The 16001-nt window shown below is 36.3% G+C and overlaps 1 protein-coding gene across 4 annotated transcripts in view; it reads right to left on the bottom strand.

Moving 5' to 3' along the window:
- FRG1 (FSHD region gene 1) overlaps positions 1–16001 on the bottom strand; it is a 164778-nt gene that overhangs the window by 114808 nt on the left and 33969 nt on the right. For all 4 annotated transcript variants that reach the window (XR_016547300.1, XR_016547299.1, XR_016547301.1 and 1 more), the window contains exon 3: positions 6897–6976. Coding sequence is in view for 1 of the 4 variants with exons in the window: in XM_090379898.1 (XP_090236024.1) it covers positions 6897–6976 (80 nt within the window). In the remaining 3 variants the exon portion in view is untranslated. The remainder of the gene's footprint in view (positions 1–6896; positions 6977–16001) is intronic.

Below are 16001 nucleotides of genomic sequence, written 5' to 3'. Positions count from 1 at the left end.
ACATGTTTTTAGGCTAGATTTGTTGAGGTTCTATGCCAAACTAACTAACTAGGTGGAGATGGGCTTTTGCCTAGGAGCCACCCTTGACTCTAGGATACACATACACAATGCACCAGGAGATCAAATATAATATAATATCTTATATGTGTGTAATGAGAATGTTAACGTATATAAAATTATATATATCTTCATGTAAGTATTGTATATGTATATGTAATAATTGTGTATACAAATAAATAGAATGAAAGTCTGTCCAGCATTGGTCAATCGAATATAGATCTCACTTTGTCTTCTCCTAACATGACATCTCATATTGATGATTGAGATATGAATCCTGAAATCTGTAATAGTGACCACAGAGCCATTTCATTTAAAATTACCATAGCTGTTCAGAGACAAACATTAACATTCTTCAAGCCCTGCAAAGATTCTCTAGCAAACTATTAATTGATCAAAATTTAAGGAATTTTTGAACAATGACCTTTCTGAAGAAAGAATGATTCAATTGAATGGACTCTCTTCTCTGGAATATGCCAACTATCTACAAAATACCCTTTTTTAGAGCTTTGGAATACTCTGCTAAAAGAAAGATTAGAAAACCAGTTTCCACTCCCTGGTGGACCTCCCAACTTTCAGAGTTTAGAAGAGTGAAAGTCACTTGGAGAAATGATCAGCATCACAGATATCTATCAGACCAGGATGTTGTACTTATGAGAAATGCTTTTAGTGCAGCACGTAGAGTCTATTTTCGAGCAATTGCTGAAGCGAAGAGACTTTCACGGCAGAGAATTGTTTCTGAAGTTGGTAGTACTGAGCCATGGAGTTTAATATACAAGATAGTATCTCCATAAATTTATAGTACTGTTACGCATGGATGGGGCTCATCTACAGAATGGCATTCAATGGTAAAGGTTATTACTTGTATACTCTTTCCTGAAGATGAAAACTGAACAGAGGAAGATACTCCTACTCAGGTGCAGATTAGGAGTGATAATGTTACTTTCTTGGGTCCTGAAGAAGTTAAGCTCTTTAACAATATTGAGTAAGACCAGGGGTTGGCAACCTTTTTTGAGTGAAGAGCCATTTTTTATCTAATTAAAGAAAAAAGACAATCCGAAGAGCCACACCTCAGCTCAAGCTGGGAGGAGGGAGATGGGCAAGGGAGTTTTTTAAGAAATGGAATAGTGGGACGGTGTTTTATTAAAAGAATATAAATTTTGAAATATTATTTATTAATATTGAAAAAAATGTAACAAACATCCAATTAGGTATTGATTAATGTGATTTGTGCTGCTGAACTTCTTGAGCGAGCTCTCAACATCAGGCGAATATGCCATAATTTTCATCTTTAAACATGCTGAGAAACTATTATACAGAGGGTTTCTTGATTTATTTTTAACATAGTTCATGTTCGAAAATATTTGCCCGCAGAAATTCGTCGAACCAAAAACTGAGAGAAGTCCAAAGGCAAATATTTTCAAATTTATATACTTGTCCAGTAAGCTACTCCACGTATCGAACACAATTTGGTCTTGCTTTTTCAACTCATCTATCACCATCCATTTGTGTAGAATTGAAAGGGCAGCCTTTTGCCTCCCCAAATCCTCAATTTCAAGGCTAGCCTTGTACTCCACATGTCCTTGATTTTTAAGTCCTCTTATTTAACTCCATTTCAAATTGTGCTTCATGTGGGCTAAAAGTTAAAGAGCCGCATGCAACTCGCAAGCTGCGGGTTGCCGACCCCTGAGTTAGACCAAGCAATATCTAGAATCAGTTTAAATAAATGTCCAGATCTGGACCTTGTGGAGAATGTGGCTATTAAAAAAAATGTATCACCTGTTTCCACTAATTCTCTTGAATGCATTTAATAAATATTTGTTGGAGGGTATATTCCCAGATTTTTGTAAGATTGCATTATTAAAAATATTACTTAAACCCAGCAAGTCATCTAATGGTATGGCTTCAACTTCCGATATGGTTTTAAGAAGGGCTCCTCCTCCTCAGTGGAGAATGCCATTAACACCTTTGTAAATAATTGGAAGACTCCTATAGAAAAGTATGGTTGCTTCAACAGACAAATTATGATGTACTTGTACCATGTGAGATCATACTTTGGTAATAGACAAATTAAGGTACATCTTGTTTACTCTAGATTTCTTTCCAGAGGGTGCCCTCAAGGCTCTGTCCTTGGGCCCCTATTTTGTAACTGTGTTCTGGATCAATGGTTAGCATGGGAACATCCAAATTGTACTAAAATTTGCTTACGCATATGACCTTGTTCTCTGCATTCCTGGTATTTCATGGCAGAGGAAGAGAAATATTAGATGATCCACAGGAATTGGCTTCAACAAATAAACTAAAAATTTTGGAAACCAAAACAAAAATTATGATATTTAACCACAGATTGGATTATCACCGACCTACTACAATTAAAATCAATAACATCCGACTTCCATATGTACCTCAGATAAAATATTTAGGCCTGATAATAGACGACAGATTCTCATTTATCCCACATGTTAAGAGCCTGGCTGACAAAGTTAAAAAATTCACTACAAATGTTATTCATCTTTCAAGAAATGAATGGGGAATTAAGCCAAAAATCCTTGCCCTCTACTATAAAACTATTTTTCTGCCTATTGTATCACATACTGCAGGAATTTGGTTCATGAGAGTAACCCATGTAAAGGTAAAAGTGAAACTTCTTTCCCTTCAGAGGATTATGATACTCTACTTATTGTTGCTGCAGAATGCTCTTAGAGTCATTTCTGGCTTAATTCCATTGGATCTGTTCATAGCGTATAAAGGGATGTTATACGATTTAAAGAAAGGTCTCTCAACCAGGATATCGAATGTAGAGAGTGATCCTGCTGTTCCTATCAAACAGGGAAAACAAACTCTGGACTGACTTTTTGGAGGTTTGGAAATATGGATGGGTAACCAGCAAAACTGGTCAAACCACTCAACAATTTATTGGAGATGCTCTCTTCACAGTCAATAAAAAACAGATGTTTTGGTTTTATCCATCCATGAAAACTTCATCCTGATGGGCCACAGATTGTTAAAGGGCAAATTATTCAAATTAGGTTTGGAGAATAATCCTGAGTGCTTCTGTGGCGAACGAGAGGACTGGAAACAGGTGTTGTTGTATTGTACTGCGTATGAAGAGTTTAGAGCTGAATTCTATAGTGTTGCTCCTAACATCTGTGAGGACATGTACATCTCTTGATTCTGGATAAGATTTGTTTTAGGGCTTTGCAAAGATTCTCAGACTTGGCCTTTAGGAAAAGACACTCTACTGAGAACTAGAACTATTTCCAATTAAAAAAAACTGTTTGGATACTGTTGGAATGCATCTGAATGAGATTCAATGTAATTGCACACTGTGTACTGACTGTTATATTTAACAATTCCTTGATGTGTATAGTTTTAGTATATTGTTAGGTACAGTTTTATTAATAATCAATTTTTAAGTGAACTTTTGGGTTGACTTTTGTGATATGAGCAAAAGCAAAGAGAAGGCTTCTTTTGATAGTAGCCATTCCTTCTAGGCCCTCCCCTTTTTTTCTGAATTAGACTTGTTGGGCTGTCAATGGTGTAAGAATATTTTTCTGGTCCTTCCAGACTAGAATCTGTTTTTAAAACATATAGTAAACACTTATTTCTACAAATGTTTCCTTTTTTTGGACTGCTGATTTTTGGGAATATTAACTGCCCTCAATCAAATTTTTGGCTTTCAGAACTGGTCTACCTTGGAGGGAAATCAAATCAATTTGATTTTACTCTTGCTATTGTGATGAAACTGTTTGCTCCCACTACACAAATGCTTTATAGTTGTAAAGATACTGCACAGAAACGTCTTTAAAAGAGATAATGTTTATATATATACCTTTAATTGGGTTAAATTTATTCCTTGTAAACACTTATTCAGACAGACTGTGTTTGTTCAAACTGTGTAAGCTCAAATCAAAAATAACCTGTTTCAGATATATATGCTAATTATGAGATTAGGGTTTGTATATAGAAATTTTATGTTTGTAAATATTTATTATTGCTGTACACAAATTTAATTGTTTCTAATTGCTAACTTAGTTAAGGTTATCTTTAATGGGATTAGGAATACTAAACTAAGTACATGTAAATACCAATAGTCACAGTTTTTTTTTTCTTCCATGGGTTGGGCATCCTATGGAAAATAGTGCATCCATTGGTATTGCACTACCTCCAATGGATGCATCTGCAGTGCTTTTATTGCACTAGATAATAGAATAATGTCCCTATATTTCAATACTAAGATGGTGCTAAGACAGTATGGTATTCAGGACTGGGCCATCTGAGTATGGGGTCAACGTATCCACTGGTTTTGTGCTACCTCCAGTGGATGCAATAAAAGAGGATGGGCACTGGGCGGCAGTTCTTCAGGTGATGGCTGCTCTCTGGTGGCAAAGAGGCCTGACACTCACAACATATATTCAGAACATTCATTAGCCATACGTCAGGCCCTTTTTACAGTTTCTATATTTCATCAGTCACTAGGTGGAAATGGATATAAGTCTGTGAGCCAACACAGACAGGTACACATATATACATGTACAGCATCGGTGGAAGCAGGGAATGACCTTTGCCCACAAAGTACACTTTCCTTAAACCAACAACCTCCCACCCATTCTTCTCCAATTCAGTTACCTGCTCTCAACTATTCTTTCCTTTCACTTCCTTTTCAATCTCAACATAAGAAGAAGAAACCCCCTCCTTTAATCTCTCCCTTTCATCACTCTTTATATCTGGGTCCAGCAAACAGGGCCTAGATATAAATCATTTGGGAATAACCCACAAATAATTTATATTTTGGTTTATATTAAATATTATTTGTTAACTCAGAGGTTATGAGAGTGGAAAGAGAAAGCCAAGAGTTGAACATTGGTATAGGAGGAGAGAGAGAGAGAGAGAGAGAGAGAATAGAAGTGAGAAAGTATAGGTATTTGGGAAGCCAAATGGTGAAAGAAGCAAAAGGCAGCAGAGAAATAAGAATAAAAGCAGAGAGTAAAAAGGCTTGCTTTTGAGAAGTAAAGAAGCAGAACTTTATATGGAAGATTATGAATTGGTTTAAGGAAAAGATTGGTACAATATCTGGTATGGAGTGTGGTACTTTATGGGGCAGAAACATGGACACTGCGAATAGAAGATATTAGAAACTGGAAAGTTCTGAGATGTAGTATGGAAGACACTGGAGAAGGAGGCTGGATGGGCTGATAGAGTGAGAAATTAAGAGGATTTGAGAAGGGTGGGTGAGAGTGAGGAATATGAGTGAGAGAAGTTTAACATCTTCAGAATGCAGAAAAGAAATTGGATTGGACACGTTGGATGAGGGCTTGATGAACTTCTGATGGAGGGAAAAATTAAGGAGAAGAGGGAGATTGGGTAAAATTGACTGACAAATTGGAGGTTGGGAGGTGGCAGATATGAGGAGGACTAAAGATATGGAAAAGTGGCTGTTGAGTTGTGCACTTGACGATGTCCTTGATAGATCACTGATGACAAGTACAATGGTTAAGCAGCTTCATTTAAAGGAATCAGTTGGAATGAGTACAGAGGAGAGCAACAAGATTAGCTGAGGACACAAAAGAATATTCTTTCCAAGAAAGACTAGAATTCTGTAAATTTCAGTTTTTAGAAACTAAGCATCTGCATGGTGACCTAACTGAAACATATACAGCGATTTCTGTTCCGTTAGTCCTTTGCTCTCCATAATTACGAGTACTGTAACGTTAATGCATTGCCTTTCTCTACTATAAATTTATATATATTTCTCTTACATTCTTTAGTGTATTTGATAGATTGTTTTAAGATGATTTCAATTACGGGATAAAACATTTTCTGGAACCCATAGCTTTCAAATTTCTAGGGTAGGGGGTTTTTTTTTTTTTTTTTTTCCATAAAAACAGAATTAAACAATTAAATATTATTCTTCAAAAAAAGAAATGTTTGGAATAAAACTGATTTCTTGGTTTGCTTATTATTTCCATGGATTTGGAGAAAACTTGTTTCAAACCAATGTTGCCGAAAGAGTGAGGTGCAAACTTCTGTACATACATTTATATTTTGCACAGATTTTAGTGCTGTATCAAAAGCTATATTAAAAATTTTTTTTTATGCACCTTCAATTTTACTATTCATATATGGATTTTTTTTGGTGGTGGGAGATGTGAAAAAAGGCTACTCATCGTGGGCATCGTTTGTCCTAAGGTCAGCCCTGTATAAGGCATATTAGCTCAAATTTTATATCCTACTAAACTAAAGATCAGTGAATGAGCTTAATAAGTTTTAACATATGAATATTTCAATTATTGAAATCTCTCCATTATTAATCATTCAATTATGCCCACCACACTATTGGAAACCAAAAATGTGCATGATGACCTAATTTAAGTGTTTAAGGCTTTAAAAGGATTGAATAAACTAAATATTAATAGCATCTTTACTCATGCAATATATGCACTGGGATGTTTAAAATGGAAAATGATGGTTGCAGAATAGATGTGCAGAAGTTTACCTTCAAATGGTGAAAGAAGCAAAAGGCAGCAGAGAAAAGAATAATAGCAGAGAGTTTACCTTCAGCCTTCTTTATTCCAGTAATCAGTTTATTCCAATTGATTGTTGAAAAACTTTTGCCTTAATTTCATTAATTATTATTTTCTTTTTATGCTGCATAAGCTTGCAGCTTTGCATCATTCTGCCAATAATACTAACAAGAACATAAGTAGATAGTTTTAACTGGGATCAGTTTCTATTTGAATTTTTTTATATTAATTTACATTTCAACTAGAACCTTGATATTAAGTGTCTTGTCAACTCAACATACAATAGAATTAATTAATATAAAATGTCATTATTACCATGTAACTGTGCATCTTTATCAACATTAGGCTCAGTATTATCCTCCCTCCTGCTCTTAATTTTCTGTTTTTTGTGCTTGCTGTAAAAGAAAAATAAAAATTACAGCATGTCTTACTTTAATGTGATTCTAAGTAAATTCTGATGGATTCTTCTCAAAGATATAATCCCAATAAAATTTTAACTTTCTTAATTTTTTTTTAAAGACATACATACACGTCAACATCAAAATTACCTCAGAGCATTACACATTATGAAAGAGAAATTATAGTTTATACTTACTGATCTTCATTCATTTACCAATTCTCACATAAGATAAAATATTTTTCCCTTTTTTTTGTGAATTCCTACACAGTCCATAAAATTCCTATTTAAAAGTGCATAAAGGTCAAAGAAAACATAAAAACTTAAGAAATCTGTTGTATATTCACTGGTAATATTCATCCACAATAATAATTTTTGTTACAGTCACACACTTTTGATTTTGATACAATGAAAGAAATGTAGACAATGTTACAGGTTGTACACAGATGTTACATGATGATTACATTTTGATAGTTACATCAAAACTGATTCAGCACTGCCATAAAGAATTCATCTCCACAAATTGTGGCTATTAAATAATGAGACTGTTACAATAAAATAAATATAATGAAATATTTCATACCTTACAAGTTATCCCCTTCAAAATAATTGCCACATGCTGTTTCATACATTTCTTCCATGCACAGAAACATTCGAAAGTCATCTTCTGTAAGCCCTTTTAACACTTCGGTCATTTTTTTCTGAATGTCTTTAATGGATTAAAAAAGGGGGGGGGGTTCCCTTAAGTACACTTTTCAGCTTAGTGAAGAGAAAAAAGTCACATGGGACTAGGTCTGGTGAGTAGGGTGCATGTTCACACACACAGGAATTTGCTTTTTGGCCAGAAATTGGCAAACAAAGAGGGCATTGTGTGCTGGAGCATTGTCTTGAAGGAACATCCATCCATCCATCCTCCCACAACTTTGGTCTCTTCCTTAAAATTTTTTCACGCAGCCTTATAAGAACTTCAATGTAGTATGTTTGATTAACAGTCCGATTTGGTTTCAGCCATAATAATTTCTTTAATGTTGAAGAAAATAAGAAGCATAGTTTCCACTTTTGATTTGGACACTCTTGCTTTTTTTGTCCGGGGATCTGTTTTATCTTCCATTGCCTTGACTGTCTTTCAGTTTCTGTGTCATACTGGAACAGCCAATTTTCATCACAAGTAATTATGGTACTGAGAAAGTCTGGATCTTCAATTTTTTTTTGAAACATCTTCACAAACTTGGAGTATTCTCATTCTTTGATCTTCATTCAAAAATTTTGGCACCATCTTGGCACACACTTTTCTCATGCCTAAATTTTCAGTTAAAATTTGTGTAACTGTTTCTTTGTTGATATTGAGTTCTGATACAACCATTCTAACACTTAACGATGATACTTCTAATTAATATTCTTACCTGGTCCATAATTTCATCAGTTTTCATGGATATCAGACAACCTGACCATCCATCATCTTCCACATTCTCTCTTCCTTCTAAAAACCTTTTATGCCATTCAAACACATGAGCTCTTATTATTATTATTAGCCATACGTGCAAGGAAACCTGAAGCATATGGTGCAAGGAAACCTGAGGCTTACGCTGCACCAGCCAAAAAAAAATTCCTGAGAAAGAGAAGAATAATGATATCCAGCTCAGGATGCTGGGTCTTCCCCATAAATTTGATATAACTCATAAATTTCAGTTCGTGTTTTCTTTAGTTTTGTTAAAAATTTGAGGCTAATTTTATTCATTTTTTGATTCTTTGATGCATTTTTCCAGCAAACTGCAAAAATACAAGGTAATGTAAACCTATCTCACTACAAAGTGAATGAGTGTGTTGGAACGTGACTTGGTAGACAACTAGGGAATGGTTCAAGGTCAATTTATGTGCTTTTGTTTCACAGGCAGTGCCTGGCTATGCATGCAGTTTCATTATAGCCGCACATTGTATTTTATCCTGGTTTTTAAAAGATACTTTTTTATGGTAACCCCAAGCAAGAAAGATAGATACTGGAGCATACAGTACTGAAATACTCTGTGTAGGCTGAAAATTCAGAAGACAAAATATACTCATCGATTGATGTTGCACTTGAATTTCTGTAGACTATAATTTTCAGGAAATACTTATGAAGGAAGTTGTTACAAATAAGAGAATTAGAAGAGATAAATGAGGGAAAATAAGTAGGGTGAGCTTGTAGTTAAACTGAGAATGAATGCTACCTAGTTGAGACATATATTCTAACTGGTTTGGAAAAAAAAGGCGAAATTATTTTTGCTAAATTCGAAGACAATGTCACGATGGGAAAACCTGTAGAAAAGACAATGAGTAGAAACTGAAATCTGCATTAATAACGAGTGGAGTGAGTTTATAAATGAGAGATAAATAAGTAACATGACTGCTATCTTTTGAACAGGGAGGAAATTTAATAAGAATTTCCCACATCCCAAGGACAACATCCCATTCTTGGGATGTTGTCCCAAGAATGGGATGCTGTCCCAAGGTTTTAAGAACATCATCCCACTGTCAGAGCAACATATTTCCCAGTGGGGAGGATTTAGGCAAAACAGCAGCTATTTAGAAGAAGAGTAATACTGAGAGAAGAGAAAGCCTAGATAATTATAGTAGAAGAGCTGATTTTTTATTTCCATGCAGGCATCAAATAATTAGATAGGAAAAAACCCAGAGAAGCATTTATTAAATCCTAAATTTTTTTGATGCAGAGAAAGTGATATTTCTCATACACTTTTCCAAGTCAAGAACAGCAATGAGTCCGGGTCCCCACAAAGACATGATTCACTGGAAATCTGAATGTTGTTGAAAATGAGCATATACATTTTCTGTATGAAATAAGATAACAATGAATTTTGGAATGATTAGAAGTTAACTAAGTTTTCTTCTATGCACTAGAGAATTACCTGCAGACAGAAGATCACTTAAGGAACTGGTGGTGGGTATCAAGAAGCTGTAACTGATTATGCAGAACAAGTTTTGTTGAATGAGATGGTGGAATGCAGTGTACTATCATCAGAAAAAATATGGACATTATAAGGTCATTTATCTATAAGGGAGGAAAACAAGAGTACACAGAAGAATAGAACCCTGGGAAATTCCAGCATTCAGGCTAATGAAGGGGGAATGACAAAAACAAACTGTACCACTAAATAATTTCACTTGTATGTTTACACTTTTCATTTCAATCAGCCATGTCGTAAAGTGAGCCTTATACAATTTCCTATGGAAACTAACTTCAACAGAACTTTAACAAGTGTTACTGTGCTTTTTCTGGTGCACAATTTACTCCACAATGTCCCTAATTATAATCATTAATTAATGAATCACTAATTACAAAATGAATGCAGAGGGACAATTAATCCAATAAAAGTTAAAACTTTTAATTTTAAAATAGTAAGTTGACAGCAATCACTAGAGCAAAAATTAAACTGAAGGACACGTTTCTGAACCGTAAAGGTGGAGATTCAGAATCAACCTCTGGTCCTTGAGGCTATCACAGACATTCTCTCAGGTACAAGAAGCTGGGCTTGCTACCTGGGAATAAGAAACAACAGTGGAACTGATATTCAGGTGACCAAATTTCAGTGAAGTCCAGTTGATCTATGACAACCAAATCATCTGCTTGCACCTTCATGATAGTGGAACTTATAGTAACTGTAGGTATAATCGCCATGTGCAAGTCCTAAAACGTGGAACCTAATACAGTCAGTCCTCGTATAGCACGATTGTAGTGTTCCTAGAAACCCTCGTGCAATGAAAAATCGTGCAATATAAACAACAGGCCCTATGGGAAAAATAGGGTTATGTGCCGACCACCCAATATTGAACACACATTTGTAACCAAAACATTACCAAACAATAAATAATTGTAATAAAATACTTACATATTTTATTACTACTATTACGTAATAAAATATTGCTAATGCTTTTGCTTCTATTGTAAGCAAACTTGTTTTTTGTTTAATTCTCTATCCAAACAGATGACAGCCGTTCCATCTCTTCCAATTCTTTTTATCTTAATTACACTTTGAGTTGTTCCTGCTATGAAAGTTGTTTTTATTTTCTCTGCATTCTTTGTAATTCTCAGGGTTGCCTCATTTAGCTCAGTAGCAAGTGCAATATCACATGGTCTTTCATTTAGATCAAAGCTTTCACAATTTCATATTTTTTTCTCTATCAACAGAGGCGGACTGGCCATAAGCCGACCTGGGAAACCCCAGTGGCCCGGAGGCCAGTGTAATTTTGGCTATAAACCATCATAGTATGAGGACACTATAAATTTTCCCGGGTAAGATTTTTTGACCCGTCCGCCTCTGTTTATTGATATTGCTTTTCTTTTTCTCTCTGAATCTGCAGTGTCTTCACCAGGACGCTTCCTTTTCACACCTTTTAAGTATTTTACTCATTTTTAGGGAATAAAGCACAATTACAAAACGAGGAGGCATGCTTGATACACATAAACAAAGCTGCGCGTGTGTAGCAACTGAATAAACACCGTAAAGGCAGAGATACACTATTAATACCTCACATTTTACTAAAGCACATTTCTAGGGGTTACTACCATAAAACAATTTCCAGTTGCATTTCTGCTAGTGGAATCTGTTATAAACTGGTAGTAAACTCGATATAATTGCATTTGTGATTTTACCGATAGCTGGAATTGTGTTGGTTTTTACGTTATTATGGTGAAATGTGTTTCCCCTTCACTGATATAAAACACAAATACATTTTCAGAATCTTCTCTTTATTGCTATCGTGTTGTGTTCAGTTGGGGTGATTCCGCGTTCGACTGCCATTTCTTGTAAACACAAAGGCGAATCGTGCGTAAGCTAATTCAGTTCGTGTTATATAAGATATCGTTCCCCTATTTATAACTGGTGTATGATCGAATTCGTGTAGTGTAAACACATGTTATATGAGGACTGACTGTATACTGGAATTGACCAACCTGGTGTGAACCAACGTAAGCTGGGATCGAGGTAAGCTGTGACATCCATGCAACACTGTGCTACCAGGCAATACTAGGTGGTAGATGACTCTCATCAACCAGTGAAACCACCACTTTGCTTAATGGAGATGAGGTGGTGAAAGCCTTGTTTAGTCTCCAGCACAAAGCTAAAGCAATCCCCCATCTCTTCTGTCATGCAGTATGATGAGCATCACAGAGAGATCCAGCTTTCCTTATATTTCAAGGATACAGCTCTAAACTGCAAACCTATTGGTAACTCTCTAGGAGGCATCCAAATCAGCTAGTGTATAATCTCGCTGCCTCTACTCTGCCAGATAGTGACTGGAGGAGTCCAAGTAGTGTGTATGCAGGGAGCATTGTCAAGACCACATTATGTCAAGGAGCTGGATATATTATGGCTGTGTGTGTGTATGCCATATCTAATATTTTCACTACTTCATACAGCATGTCCTCTCCATCTTTTCTTACTACTGAATACATCACGAATAATCAAACTATTACAACAAACTTATCTGTGAAAAGACCTAAACCTCCCAAATACTTCCTAGTTCATTTCACAAATATACATGGCCTCAGTTTCATTCTGAACAATGTCCATTTTCACTTTCAGTCTGCCAAGCCCACTTCCTTTTTTGACAGAATCCCAATTATCAGGTGATTCAACCACAGCTCACCTAAGTTGTCCTAATTATTCACCTTCAAAGGTGGTATACATGCATAACTTCCACTCTAATATTCACTATGAAATACATAATAAATTGGAATCTCCTCTTTTCAGTCTTCCCTTCTCTTGGTTAAAAATATTTCTACCCCATCTGTTGCCTATATCGTTCTCCCACTCCACTAATCACTTGGAAATCTTTGGCTTTCTCTAGTCCACCTTTTCTAATAATGAGGTAATTTCCTTGATTATTTTAATGTTCACAGCTCCAACTGGGTTCCATTTTCTAGTCACGCAGACCCCCAGACGGTTGAAATGCCGAGGCTTCTGCAATTACTCATAACCTCTGGTAGGTAAACAAACAGATTGTTCATTTACCTACAGGACAATACCAGACAATCCTACCAACACAGCCAACACTCTTTGTCTTTTTCTCACAAACAAATCTTTCAAATACACAGTTGAGGTGAGTGATATTCTAGGCACCTCAGATCATGAACTGGTGATGGTCTCTTCTCCAATGGAGTTTTTCCTCTCGTGGCCATTCTCAGCCTTGTTATTACATTACAAGAATGCAAAATGAGATCTGCAAGATTTCTACTCTTCTTTTCCTTGGTTGGATTACAGTTTTAAACCTGATGTCAACATTTGCTCAGATCATTAGCATTAGTACAGGCATACGATGCAAGAAAGCAAGCTTATGCAGCATCAGCCAAAAAAACCCTCCCATTTCATCCCTCCATTCGTTCCAAATGCCTGTCCAGCTTAGCCTTAAATTTATTTAGGCTATCAACTTCCACAACAAAAGATGGAAGTCTGCTACACCAATCAACTAGCTGCTGGCTAAAGGCAAATTTCCACACATCTATTCTACACTGTCTTTTTGCCCATCTTTGTACTCATTCTAGAAACTCTACATCTTTCTTAAAATGAGACCTCCAGACCTGTACACAGTACTCTAGGTGAGGCCTGACCAGGCTGAAAAAAAAATTCTCTCCTGTCAACAAACACAGACCAGACTGAAAAAAATTCTACCCCTTGAGCCTTGCACAATCTGTCCAGGGCCAAATTGATTGAGGGCACCTCCGTAGCCAGGTGGGAAGGAGCAGCAGTGCGTAGCACACGCTTCTTGATTAGACCGGGGTTCGGGCCCGTCACCACCAAATACGGAGGATGCGGAAAGGTCAGGGAATGGCCACTGCATTTCCCGGAGCAATATGGCCTTAGTTGCTAATGCTCCTAAAAACCAAATAACAAACAAACAAACAAATTGATTGACAAGGCTCTCATCATATACTCCTTCCTATCGTGTCTGGGCAGAAATGCAGACCTTCGCATTCAACCCTAACTTGCGACTTTTTTTCAACATTGACCTGTACTTGTTGAGTAAATCTGCAGTTCTTACTCTTAATGTCATTAGTTCCAACGTATACAATTACGCCCTTAAAAGATATCTGCTCTACGTCATCAACTTTTGCCTCTGGCGAACATAACCTGGTCCTGTTCCACCTATCCTTCTTGCATAGTATATTCTCTGTCTCCCTGACAATAGAGTCACCAACAATAACTAGTTCCTTTGGGACCAGTGCATTCTGCCTTAGAGATTGCCTCTGTGTTGCCTGATGCACAGGTGTCAGCTCTGCCATTGAGGTGGGCAGCTGAGAGCTTGATGGGGCCCCTCATTAATTTCTTTTTTAGAGCATTTACCCTACACCTCAAGCTCTCATAGATGCCCATCAGAATGCTGAGTTGGCACCTAATTTCTTGACACTCTAGACACCTAGCACACACAAAGACATCCTCCTTGGTTAGATCATATCCTATTTTAGAAAGGTCAGCAAACATTTCACATATTTTTTTGAGACTGCGATGCATTGGAGAATCACCCCCTTCGTTTCTCATGAGTCACAGCACTCTCGCTAGTCTGTGATCTTTGCTTGGCAGCTCTAGTCTGGGTCACGATTTCCATTTAAATACAATTTAATTAACAATGAAATTTAATAAGATTAATAATATTTTTGATTAATTGATAATACTATAATAAGCTGACAGATTCCTAAAACAGTGCTTCGTATTATGCTATCTAGTTTTACTTTATACCTTATGCTATCAGTTCAAGATATATATACATTATGCTATTTCTGATTGACTACAATATGGCGGCTAGTTCAACAATATTGGTTAAATTCAAAATAAGAAGCTAACAAATGCTACTCAACCTATTTAATATCTCTAATACACAATGTAGTATGTTAATTAACAAAGAATACAGTAAAAATTAAAAATACTTATCCCTCTACAGCAGGCAAAAATCCACCGACTGTTCTCTTAGTGACCAGAGCACCCTCTCAAAGTGCTCTCTCATGTCAGTGAAATTATTCTTGTAGGGATAAAATCCTTTATTCCACCTTAAAATATGCCCTTAATTTTCCAATAAATGTAGTTACTAAGGCTGTTCAAGATAACAATGTTGCATATCACAAACTGGCTTGTATTCAAATCTTCACTTTCATTTTCTGCTACACCACACTGAAACATTTGTAAAGCAATTATTAATTGACCAAAGCAATTGGTCAATTAATTTCAAATAATAGATTTCAAACAGGCTAAGAGTATAAAACTTGCTTCCTGCACAAATGGTAGTCAAGAATTCTGGTCTCTTGATAAAGCTATTGGCAACAACTTTTGCCTATCTGTATTCCCACCTCTGTCAAAACCAGATGGTTCTATTATCACTGCAGCCAAAGATAAAACTGACCTGCTAGCATCCTATTTTCATTCCAACTGACATTTTGATGATCTTAGTAAACCACTCCCACCATTCCCAGTAAACTCCATTCAATGCTTCTTCGGGTCTTCCATCAAAAAGATATCAGAAGGATTTTGATCAAACTTGATGCTAAGAAAGCTCCAGGTTAGCATTAGCATTATTAGGGGTATATGATGCAAGAAAGCAAGCTTATGCAGCATCAGCCAAAAAAAAAAACACTCCCATTTCACCCCTCCATTCGTTCCAAGTACCTGTCCAGCTCAGCCTTAAATTTATTTAGGCTATCAACTTCCACAACAAAGGATGGAAGTCTGTTCCACCAACCAACCACCCGCTGGCTAAAGGCAAACTCCCACACTTCTATTTTACATGTCTTTCCTCAATTTGAATTTATGCCCTCTTAAATGATTATTCTGAGCAAGAGGAAGAATTCCATCAGCATTGAGCATGCTCAAACCATTCAAGACTTTATATACCTCGATCATATCACCTTGCAGGTGCCTATTCTCCAGACACTGTAATTTGCAAAATTTAAGCCTTTATTCATAAGAGCAACCCTTTCTTCCATTCACTAATCTTGTTGCCCTTCTCTGTACTCATTCCAACAGCTCTACATCCTTCTT

The sequence above is a fragment of the Mastigoproctus giganteus genome, chromosome 8 (genome assembly GCF_048544385.1).
Source record: "Mastigoproctus giganteus isolate SK-2022 chromosome 8, ASM4854438v1, whole genome shotgun sequence".
Lineage (NCBI taxonomy): Eukaryota > Metazoa > Arthropoda > Arachnida > Uropygi > Thelyphonidae > Mastigoproctus > Mastigoproctus giganteus.
Note: the sequence above shows the minus strand (reverse complement) of the source record. Positions and strands in the feature narration are given on the sequence as shown.